The following is a 12,646-nucleotide window of genomic DNA, read 5'->3' on the forward strand; positions in this document are numbered from 1 at the left end:
GCTGCCTAGCTGAGTAAACAAATTAGTGAATGCATCAGGCTGAGTTAAAGAGGCAGTCTTTTCAGGAGAACTATGGCACAAACAATAGTGACCCTTGAATAAAATATAACAAGGGCTTAGAAATATGTCAGCTTTGAACAGGATGCCCAAAAATATCTAGCAAGCCTGGTGTATGGTAGCATGTACTTGGGAGATGGAGGCAGGTGGATCACAAGGTGGTGGTTCATTTGGGTTTCATAGCAAGATCTTGTCTGTGTAGCAAGGTAGGGTCTAGGGGGAAAAAGGAAAGGCATGAATGAATGAATGATTTTTTTCTTGCTTTTCCCGAGATAGGGTTTCTCTGTGTAGCAACAGCCCTGGCTGTCCTGCAACTCTCTCTGAGACTAGGCTGGCCTTGAACTCACAGAAATCCCCCTGCCTCTACTTTTTGAGTGCTGAGAATAAAGGCATGCACCACTACCACCTGAATGAATAAATTTATGTCAAAGACATTTTTTTTTTTTTTTTGCTATTAAGACATTGTCCCTGTGTTTGAAAGGATAAACCTTGAGAAATCCTATCACTCAGACTTGATATAAGTCTGTGAAAATGAGAGAAATCATAACTAAATAGACAGAAGAAGATGAAATGTCATAAATAGAGCTGAACAGGGGGATGGTAAGTCTTCTGAAATTTCCCCGGTTCAAAAATAAGAAATGAATGAACAGTCTTCCACTGAAGTCAGAGGGCTTGGGGGCGGGGACTGGGAAGAGAGAAGAGAAAGAATGATGCTTGTTCCTTTAAAAAACAGCCATAGGATAAAAGGGGGTACCTTACTTCATAACAAGGGAATTTAATTGTGTCAGAATTTGTGTCCAAGAGGACAGGCAAGAATATTGGTAGCGTGGAATAAAGAGAAGTATTATCATTGAAAATTTCCCTAGCTGCAGCTGATTGTACAGGTTGGTGAAGGCTGTGTGTGCTACTGTATAAATGATATTGTAGCGTGTGCTGTGTTCCATATCCTATTGGCCCTTGCTCAGAAGGCTGCTCCTTATAGGAAAGACACTCACAGAGTGGATCACACGAAAGATGGACAGCTTTGAAAGGGACTTGTTAGTAATCCAAGTAGGAACTTGGGGCTTTGAAGTGTTTCTGTTGAGAGCTTGCTTCCACGCATGTGCCCTGTGTGTTTGCCAAGTGCCCTCAGACTCCAGAAAAGGTCACTGGGTCCCCTGGAACTGGAGTTAGAGACGCTTGTGAGCTGTCCTGAGGGTGCGGGGAAGTAAACCGGAATCCTCTGCAAAAGCAACTAGGTGCTCTTAGTCACGGAGTCGTTTCCCCAGACTCTCACTAATTCATTTTTTTTTTATTCATTCCTATATCCTTTTAGTACATTGTTTCTCAGCAACCCGACATGCCTCAGAATACTCTGCGGTTAGAGGCACCACAGAGAACAAGAATTTTTCTTTTGATAGTGTTGCCCTGGTGCAACTTACATTGAAGTTATCCACACCGTCTCCTTCATTTTCGTGCTATACACACGTGCAATGTGTGATTCCGACTTTCTGTTGTTTGCTTGGAATCTTTCAGCTCGACCTGAGTGCAGTTAGGCCTGATTCCAGCTTCTAGTAGTTATCTAATGAGTGGGCAGAACTGGCTCCTTGAGCTGTGCCTGCCTGGTTTAGTGTCCCACTATCACAACCTTGGAATTTTAGATAGTTTTTGAACAAATTGTTGCATGATAATTTTGAACAAGAAATATACTTTCACCTTGCACTTAACTCCCACAAATAAACACAGCTGGTACTGTCTCTAGGCTGAAGTGCTTCGTTTCAGATCTCAGACCACATCCCTACCCATGTAATCTCTCTGTTTAGAAGCCTTGAAACCTATCAAGACCTTTAGGTTCATTTATATTAGCCGGAGCGTTCCTTCAGAGCTAAGACTCCCTTCCCTGGTCATTTTTGATAATCCAATTTGTATCTAATGCTTATTTGAGGACACAGTGAGTAGAACATAAATAATCTTTCATAGAATTAAAGTCCATTAATAGATGTACTTTGTGTGGGGTAAGGGTCACCTCTGTACTGGCTTTATTTTCTTCGTGGAAGGGCAGGATCATTCACCATTTCCTCTGATCTCCATGCGTTCTGTTTATTTTGAAATGGACGCTAAATCTGACTTGATCGAGACAAGAATCGACCTGCCGTGTTCTAGTGTTCTAAGGAAATCCTTTATCTTGCAGCCATGTGGCTAAGTCGTTGGCAGCTGTGAAGAGCCCTCTGTGTCTACTGCACTATATTCATGGACGCTTGCTCTTCTCTTTGAATCTTTTCCAGCCTAGTCATTGTTGGTTACGAAATATGGTAGTACAATTGTCACTCAGCTTGACTGACCTTCTGGACAAGTTCTCAAACATTTCTGAAGGCTTGAGTAATTACTCCATCATAGACAAGCTCGTGAAGATAGTGGATGACCTCGTGGAATGTATGGAAGAAAACGCACCCAAGGTAACGTGGGAGTCACCAGAATTCATTTTCTCCTGCATCTCTTAAGACCTTTCCTATTGAATGGTATCAGTGGGCTGAGAGCCTCCTTATTTTGTGTGCTTTTAAATTATCAACTTTTTTTCCTATTTCAATTTTTTAATTATTATTATTATTATATTTGTGTTTTAATTTTACACATCAGCCATGGGTTCCCCCTGTCCTCCCTCCTCCTGCCCCCACCCTCACCTTCCCCCCATCCCCTCCCCTCCATTCCCATCTCCTCCAGGGCCAAGACTCCCCTGGGGATTCATTTAAACCTGGTGAATTCAGTACAGGCAGGTCCAGTTCCATCCTTCCATGCTGAGCAAAGTGTCCCTGTGTAAGCCCAAGGTTCCAAACAGCAAGCTCATGCACTAAGGACAGGTCTGGGTCCCACTGCCTGGGTGCCTCCCAAACAGTTCAAGCTATTCAATTCTCTCACTTATCCAGAGGGCCAATTGTCGAGAAAGAGGAGGGACTGTAAGAGTGTGAATTGTTGAGACCAAGATTGGAAAAAGCACAGGGACAAATAGCCAAACAAATGGAAGCACATGAATTATGAAATTATCAACTTTTAATTTAAAAATAGTTTAAAGAGAGTTCAAAATCTGTAGTTCTACTGCAAGGCTGAAATGGATATTCAGGCCTAAATATTGCCACCTAAGGTGAAACACAGTGTCTTTACACTGTAATGCTAACAACAATTTTGCTTTTGCTTTTATTTTCATTCATAACTCTGTGAAGTTCCTACCATCTTTCTAGTAAGTTATAAGTATATTTAAACTCAATGTTGCTCTTGGAAAACTCAGATTACTTGCCCTGTGATCCATGATATAATTATCATACAGTGACAGTAACAGTGAACTTTGGTTCTTCATGTCATTATACAATTGTTGCTCCATCCTGAGGGTCTGAACATAACTCTGGTTTGGCTTCTGAGCTTATGGAATAGTAATGTGTCCCAGGACTTAAGGAATTAACAGTAAGACAGAGGTTCAAATTCTTAGCTTAACTCAGTTTAACTTTTCTGTACTTGACTTTACTTTATATCTAAAATAGGGACAGTGACACAATCCCTCTTCCAACGATCAACAGTAGAGTGTCTCTGATAAGTACTTTAACACCAGATCCACTAAAATAAATGTGGACACCTCTTGATATTGTTTTTGTAGTACTATCTCTGGAATAGACTAGGTCTTGGTGGGGGGATCTAATTCAGTGGTTCTCAATCTGTTGGCCATGACCTCTTTTTGTGGGTGGGATGACCCTTTTACTGGGGTTGCATATCAGATATTTATTTTACGATTTATAACAGTATCAAGTAGCAAGGAAAATAATTTTATGGTTGGGGTCCCCACAACATGAGGAACTATATTAAAAGGTCACAGCATTAGGAAGGTTGAGAACCACTGATCTAATTAGATACAGGGGCTCAACTAGCCAGTTTAGCCTATTGGACTTCTAAAAGTCTAAACACATTTTTTTTTAAAGTCCTAAATGTTCTCTCCGTTCTAATCAAAACTCCAGCTATTTTTCAAGACTCAAGTATTTTTTTTTTAATATTTATTTATTTATTATGCATACAGTATTCTGTCTGCATCCCTGCAGGCCAGAAGAGGGCATCAGATTTCATTACAGATGGTTGTAACCCATCATGTGGTTGCTGGGAATCAAACTCAGGACCTCTGGATGAACAGCCAGTGCTCTTCACCTCTGAGCCAGCTCTCCAGCCCCCAAGACTCAAGTCTTACTTAATGTCTTTGCTTGGCGGTGTTGTCATAGTAATAATCTGTTGATGGCAGTTTACCATTTCTGTTGTTGTACTTTCTAATTTGTGAACATAGAGCATACCTTGAAATTCATAATGCCTTAATACTGCCTTATCCACATACATCGTATAGCTGTTGCAGATTGAATGCCATTTCGTAGCAAGTAGGAATCACAAAAGAATGGGTACACACATCACAAGGTTGTCACCAAGGAAATAACACGTAGAGTGATGATTTGAGGATGAATGGTATTTAATAAATGGCAGTGATGGATAAAGCATTACAAATAACAAAAAATGTGCATTTGCTAGGCATGGCAATTTTTAGTAGAGCCCAATAATTTACAGATGTGTGCTGTTAATGCTATATAATATTAATTGTTTATATGTTCCTAACATAGAGCTATGATTTTAGTCTTGAAGCTTTATATAAGTCAGTCGTACTATTTTTATGATGTGTTCTTTCATTCCGTATTGTTTATAAGATATACTAACTTCCATAATCAACATAACAGTTGATTTTTTTGCTGTTTATAGGGTATTCCATTATCAGTGAGAATACCACTATTTATTAAGCCACACATCCATTGATTGATGTAAAGGTTACAAACACTGCTGCTACAGTTTTTCTCTGTCTTATGATGTGTGTGCATGAGAATTTCAGTAGAGAATTTACCTGTAGGTAGAATTTCTAGATCAGTGTATAAGAATTTCCAGTGGGGCTGGAGAGACAGCTCAGCAGTTAAGAACAATTACTGTTCAGGCAAAGGGTCCCAAGTTTATTTGGTTTCTAGAACCCATGTTGAGCAACTCAACAACCATCTGTAATTCAAGCTCCAGAGTGTATGGTACCCTCTGCAGGACTCCATGGACATCTGTACTCATACATACACATAGGACTCCCACCCCCAACACATATGTATGCATAATTCAGAAATAAAAAAAAAATTAAAAGTTCCCTTCAATCCAGATCCTTGTCCATATTTAGTATGCCCAGATGTAAATTCTTGGAACACGTGTTATCAAGGCGTCTTTTAAAAGTTAACACTCACTGGGTATGGTGACACACACCTTTAATCCCAACACTCAGGAGGCAGAGGCAGGCAGAGCTCTGAGTTCAAGGCCAGCCTGGTCTACAAATAGAGCTCTAGGACAGCTAGGGCTGTGAGACAGAGAAACTATATATATCAAAAAACCAATAATAATAAAAGCTAACACTCATACTTTAATAAGCTTTTTTTGTAAATTCTTAATTATTTGATGACAGTGAAATCATTTCATTGTCTTGTCGTATTTCTTTGTTTTTTCTGATCCCCATTCCTGGTTGCTTTGGTTCTGAGTTGAGTCTTAGACTTATCTGATGCCATCATTATTATCTAGCTAATTTGAGTTGTGTCTAGTAGAACAGCTGTTCAAAACTGTTGGCTTGTAGAGTTGAAATACTTGAATCTCTGAGGACATAGTCAATAGTCCATTATCTTGACATCAGTCAAGTCTATGAGTTATTTGAAAAATGGAATTTTATTTATTTAATTTATTTGTTTATTGGTCTAGAATGTAAAAGAATCACCGAAAGAAGCCAGGCTCTTTACTCCTGAAGAGTTCTTCAGTATTTTCAATAGATCCATTGATGCCTTCAAGGACTTTATGGTGGCATCCGACAATAATGATTGTGTGCTTTCATCAACATTAGGTCCTGAGAAAGGTAAGGCATTTAAGCATTTATAGTTTAAATGTACATAAAAAGCTGAGATGTCTGAATCACCTGAATGTGTTGCTATAGTAAGAACATGTGTGTTTTTCTAATTAAAAAAACTATTGATGACTACTAATGATTATTAATCACTAGAGATATCTCAGTTTCCAAGACAAACACAATACTTGATATTTTTAAATTGAAGTAATTGTGTGAGTTAACAATACACGATGGTGGTTTGTATTTTTTCTTATTTGATATTTGTTAGTAGAGTAGAATTATGTTATTCTTTGTCTCCAGTTCACTTCTCGTATCTTTTCCTTAGGACTTAAATTCTGATCCTCATTAGTTAATTCTAATCCCTATGCTCCCTGAGCTGGGTCCCTATGACAGAACTAACTTCATTGCTTACTTTTAAAACATGACGAATTACCAACAACTTTCCATTTTTCACGTTTCTTAGCGTGGGTATGCATGCAATAAATCAATGTTCTACAAGATTGACTATGGTGGACTTCTTGATACAACTGAGCCCCAGGACTGAGTACGGAGTAAATAGGAACTGAATGATCTAGATTTGGGGAGCAGGCCCAGTACATACTCTGGTATTGCACTCTCACCTTTTGGGGACTCTGTAATTCGTATAAATCACCATGTAACACTGACGCATTATTGCTTTCTATTTAGATTCCAGGGTCAGTGTCACAAAACCATTTATGTTACCCCCTGTTGCAGCCAGCTCCCTTAGGAATGACAGCAGTAGCAGTAATAGTAAGTACACACATCTGCTTTAATGCATGCATGGCTCCGAGTAGCCTCTATAGGAGTATTGCATGGACTTCACAGAAATTTTATACATTACTACTAATCATACTGTTCTGTTACTGTTATTCCTTGGATGGTCTTCCTGACGATTAAATATCTGATTTATAGAATTGGATTACCCTAGAATTTAAGATAATAATGAAGGAATTAGGCCAATAAACTTTCTGCTAAGATTGTTTTAAATAAGGCATGAAATTAATTGTAGATATATGACAGACTTAAAAAAAAAATCATTGTAGGCTTAAAATAAACTTCATGGAGAAGGTCCCTGGTCAAAACGGAGTTTTAAAATTTCAAGTGCATGTGCTAACTCTCTTCAATTCCAAGGATATTTTCAGATTTGTGTCTCAATATTTACTACTGCATGTTTAGAAAATTGGTGATGTTGCTATTTTACCTAAGAATGTATGTTGGAGGAAAATGTACTTCTTTCCCTAAAATTTCTGTCCTCTTTACCCAAGAACCCAGGTTCCTGGAAGACTGTGTGTCTTGCTTTCAAGTCTGTGCAACGATAATTACAAAGGTTATTGAATATACTGTGTATACTTTGGTCTCATTGTTTTACAGATTTATAGGAGCTCATAGAGTTTTCAAAAAAATCTCTAAGGTACACATTTTAGAATTTTTTCCATCAAACCTTGACCTGAACCTAAAATAAAAATATATATAGTCTATCATTCTAAAAAGCATCTATACATTTCACAGTGTAGTTGTTTAATTGTATCTGGTAGAAGGATGCTGCCAGAGCTCATTGGCTGGCAGTCTGCAATGTCCAGTGTTTGCAGGATAGGCTTCAGAAATCTAAAATTCGTGACATGTCAGATCTGACAAGTTTCTGAAAGGGACAGGGCCTTTTATGCATGTGTTATCTTAAAGCTTTCCTACTCATCTTCCCAAAGAAACCACTTTTAGCATCTGTCTCCATCTCATTGATATTAATATTAATAGCTACTATTTACATCCGCCTTACTTTGCTTTTAATTTACTCAACCTGTCCCAGATTCTTAAGTTGGAAAAATTACATAGTTGATCTTAAACTTTTTTTTTCTTAAAAGGTAAAAGTTCCTTTTGTGTGCACTGGTGTGACTGAGTCCCATACACTTCTGTATATTGTGTTTCTATGGTTTTTCAAAAGTATGCATACGTGCGTTGGTTTTTTTGTTTTTTTGTTTTTTTGTGTTTTTTTAAATGAATTCTTAACGTGTAACCAGGCTTGCTCACTGCCTGACTCAGCCTCTGAAGTGCTGGGATTACAGGTATGTGGTGCCACACACACCCGGCTGTCTCTGGTAGTTCATCTCTTCATGTATAATGTCATCATTGTGGCTGAGCTTGGATATGTCACCCTTTCCCCTTGCTTCCCTGTTCCAGTTTTTGTACTCTTTCTTCATTTCTAGTTCCTTTATTCTGAGGGATCCATGCCATCTCTCTTTGATCTTCAATATCTCTTTTCATTATTTATAGTGACTTGGGGAACTAAAATATACATCTTAACTTGTGATATTTTTCTTAGAGCCAATATTGGTATACTTCAAGAAACACACAGACCTTACCTGAACCAAGCTATTGTGTTTATACATGTCCTGCCTTTAAGTCATAAAGCCCCATATTTAGAGTTTTCAGACTGTTGTTCTAAGCAACTACGTGTCCTTTCCAGTAGAAAAAAAGTATGTCACCTTTTTATGTTATTTTCGTACCTTCCATTTTTTCCTCAGTCCAGATTTCTACCTAACATTAATTCTTTTCAGGAAGTAAGAACCCCTTTAGCATTTTCTGTAACACAGATTTGTTGGCAACAAATCTTTTTTTCTTTTATTTGAAAAATGTTTGTAGTATTTGTTGCATGTTAGAGGCACTTTTCATTAGATAGCAAATTCTGGGTTAGTAACTTTTTCTTTTCTTCTTTTAAAGACACCGTTACATTTTCTTTCTGCAGATACTGTATCTGAAAGGCAAAAGTAACCATTTGTGCTGTTTTTCTTCATGTACTTTACACTGGACATATTTCCCCTTATGTTGTCTTTTTTTTTTTTTTTTTTTGAGGAATGTGAAAGATGCCAATGACAGGTGACTTCTTTTGTATTTATTTTTCTGGATTTTTGTCTAGTTTCTCGAATTTCTAAGTTTCTTTTCAGTCCCAAAGCCAGGGAGAGTTTGCACATAGTTTTTGCAAATATTTCCTCCTTATTCTCTTGTTCTGAGAATAACCAGTCACAAATAATTTTGTCAGTGTGGTATTGTGGTAGGTGGCACAACATTCGCATTGTTTTTATCTTTTTCTTTTTCCTTCTCTTAAGAAAAGACCTCACACAGTCCAAACTATCCTTGAATTCACTGTGTAGCTAGGCTGGTCATGGGTTTCTAATACTTTGCTTCTACCTCCCAGGTGCTGGGATTCCATGTCTTCATTTTGTGAAACCTCTCTATCTTTGTCGATCTCTATACATACTCTTCATTTCTTTGTTTTCTAGTTTGCTAAGGTTTCCTTCTACCACCTCTGGACTGAATCTTACAACCAGAGTTTGCTCTTTTTTTTCTAGTTTCTTTTTTATGTTCTAGAATTTCCATATGCTTACTCTCTATGTTTTGGTGCTGAGATTTTTTTTTCTGGTTTTTCGAGACAGGGTTTCTCTGGGTAGCTTGGGCGCCTTTCCTGGAACTGACTCTGTAGACCAGGCTGGCCTCGAACTCACAGAGATCAGCCTGGCTCTGCCTCCCGAGTGCTGGGATTAAAGGCGTGCGCCACCATCGCCCCGAGGTGCTGAGATTTTCTATCTTCATTATCAAGACGTTTTCTTTTTTGCCTAACAATCTTACTACCTAAATTGAAGATGTCTGTCATCTGAGCATTTAATCTCTATGGCTTTGTGTGTGTGCGTGCGTGCGTGCGTGCGTGCGTGCGTGCGTGCGTGCGTGTGTGTGTATGTGTATGTGTATGTGTATGTGTGTATGTGTTCCTGATGTGGCCAGATATTTCTCTATAAACAGTCAGTAATTATTTAACATCTGCCGAATATCATGACTGTTACGTTGTTAGATGGCTTCTGGGTTCTGTAGCATTCTTTGAGAGGCCATTGAGTTTTGTTCACTTGGAGGTTCATTTACTGATAGATAAGCTCCTCCTTCCTTTTCCAATCTTGTTTTGAAATTTGGTTAGGGACAAGGAAAAGGTAACCTCATTCTTAAGGTTTGAGGTTTCTGAGATGTCTCTAGAGTGCTATGGATACTGAACACTCTGTGCCGCAGACCTCTGTGTATTGCTGTGACACTATGGTGTGTCTGCTCGCTGTGTTCCTGCCTGCCTTTGTTATGTGTCTTTCTGTGCATGTACAGATTATTATTTGTCTCTTTAAGAGACTGAGCAAAAGGTTTGAAGTGCTTCTAATTGCACAGTTCATTTCCATCAAGTACAGCCCTGAACTTACCCCAGTCAGCAGCCCTTAACTTCCATCCCTCAGGAGAGCATTGAGTCTTAGTAGGGTTCTCTCTTCTGAGCCCAAAGAAGCCAAAAGCTAGAAATTAAATCAGTAATGGGTCTCACTCACTTTGTTTATTTCTTTCTGTTAGCGATCACATACTGTTCGTGGGCTAATTTGTGAAATTCATAGAATATTTCCAGGATTATAATGATGTTTGAGATGGCTATCACCATCATGATTAAAAGCAGAAGAATTTCCTACTTACCAACTTCAAGAAAACCTGGATTCGAAGTCCAAAAGCTATTTAAACCTCTTTGTTGTTGTTGGCTAGGTGGACATCCTGTTCTAGCTTTCCTCTCCGTCCCCTATTTATTTTGCCCCTTTGCTTTCTTACATGTCACAGCTTGGCTAGGTATAAAGTTACTCATCAGTTAGATACCAATGCATAGAACAGTCTTCTGTGGTGCTCACATCCTAAGAGATTTGAAGGAAATATCTACATACAGTGTATAATGTGAATCATCATAGAAGTTTAAAATGTTTTTACTTGTAATGTCAAGGAAATTAATCTGTTTGGAGGAAGAATGGTTAGCAAAATGTGAAAAAAGCATTGTAGTTTGTAGAGATAAGAGTTATAAGCAGTCAGGTGCTGTTTATATCTTAGGAGGTGGAGGCAAATGGACCTGTGAGTTCAAGGCCAGCTTGGTCTACAGAGTGAATTCCAGGACAGCCAGGGCTACACAGAGAAACTTGTCTTGAAAAACAAAATAAACAAACAAAGAGTTATAAGTTGTGATAATCCGAGGACCAAGACATGTCAAAGATGTGAGTGGGTGTGTGTGTGTGGGGGCGAATCATAGACAGGCCTGCTATTTATATGAATGGGATTATAGTTACAGAGTAAATACCATTCTTTATGCAAAACAAAATAGCGTTTCTAGTACACTTACATTTGAGAGCCTTCCAAGCAGTGTTGAAATAGTATAGGAAGAAAACCTTGCTTTGTGATCAAGTGCACATCTAGAGATCAGTTATGAATTTAGGATACTTGGACACATGACAGCATGCTAGGTGACCTTAGGCAAGTTGCTTTTGCTTTCTAAATCTTTAGTCTGGTGTGTCTGTGATAGTCCCCCCTTACATGACATCTGTGAATTTAAGTGAGTTGGTATGCATGTGCATGGAGCCATACTTAATGCCTAGTAAGAGTTAGTCTTTGATATGAAGACACGACTGTGGGGCAGTGACTCTGTTGAGTTTGGGATCTAAAACATTTGCCTGTTTCCTAAGTACTAAGAGAGCCATTGTCTTGGAGTTCTTAAGCAGGCTAACATCCTACAAAGAAGCCCAGAAAGATTAGCACTATTGTCTGTGTTCCAGGTATTTTCCCGATGTTGATTACTGTGCTTTGGAGCAAATCAGGCAGTAAGCGCTTTCCACCACGGACAGGTTCTAATAATAATGAGATATAATCCATGCAGTTATTACCCATGGATTGAGGATGCTTCAGATCCTGTCTAGATCGGCTCTCTTTTCCCACAAAGTCTTGGCAGCCAGTCTCTGTACGAAAGCACAGCTCTGTTATAGGCATGGGCTTTGGTTCAAATACTCTTCTTGTGGGCCCTGAGGCATCCAGTTCTGGTGGAGAGCCACAGTGGAGGTGCTGAAGTCCTCTCTGGAGTTAGTGTAAGGAGCCTTTTCTGATTAAGCTGTTCTCTCTCTGCAAGGATTGGCATGATGAGTGTACCCTGGGGGAACTGTGGCCTGGTTTTCAAGTGTGAAGTAACAAAAGCAACATTGACCTGGAAAAGGAATACCACTCATGCCTTTTCTTCCCCTTGTCTTTACGGTCCCTCTCTCTTCCTTTCCTATAGAAGGAATGGTGTTGCATTTACACTGCACAACTTGTGTCTACAATCATCCTAGGGTGAATGGTCCCAGTAGATAGTGGTGGCCATAGCTGGTTGTCCTTCAAAGGGAATACAAACACAGGTACCCAAATCATTTATTTGTAGGCAGTAATACTGCAGTTCCCAAAGTGGTAAAATTGCTTATGATGTACATCACTGCTTCAGTTATACACAATCTGTTTGTAACTCAAGGGCCATTTTGTTTTGGAGAGAGAAATGCATATTGGTCCCCAACCTAGGATGCCTAAAACATGTCTGTCCTGAGGCTGTATGATATAACAGGCCAGAGGACTGCTCATTTTATCTTGAGGAAGTGGTTGATTACTATGTAAGTGAGTGGCACCTCTTCCCCCAACTCATTTTATACTGAACACCCACCCCCGTCAGCTTCCCCTCTAACCCATGCATGAGCAGGAGCTCCCAAGTGGACATGATGTTGGAAGTAAAGGAATCAGAATTAGGAAATCCCTTCCTCGTCCTTTACACATGCTGGAGGAATAGCGGATTCCTGTTCTCAT

The 12,646-nt window shown here is 39.1% G+C and overlaps 1 protein-coding gene across 3 annotated transcripts in view; it reads left to right on the forward strand.

Moving 5' to 3' along the window:
• Kitlg (KIT ligand) overlaps positions 1–12,646 on the forward strand; it is an 82,169-nt gene that overhangs the window by 57,843 nt on the left and 11,680 nt on the right. For 2 of the 3 annotated variants that reach the window (XM_036170206.1, XM_036170205.1), the window contains exons 4-6: positions 2,322–2,492; positions 5,833–5,983; positions 6,662–6,745. In XM_036170206.1, coding sequence (XP_036026099.1) covers positions 2,322–2,492; positions 5,833–5,983; positions 6,662–6,745 — 406 coding nt within the window. The remainder of the gene's footprint in view (positions 1–2,321; positions 2,493–5,832; positions 5,984–6,661; positions 6,746–12,646) is intronic. The other variant, XM_036170207.1, reaches the window with a different exon arrangement.

The sequence above is a fragment of the Onychomys torridus genome, chromosome 20, assembly GCF_903995425.1.
Source record: "Onychomys torridus chromosome 20, mOncTor1.1, whole genome shotgun sequence".
In the NCBI taxonomy this organism is placed as follows: domain Eukaryota; kingdom Metazoa; phylum Chordata; class Mammalia; order Rodentia; family Cricetidae; genus Onychomys; species Onychomys torridus.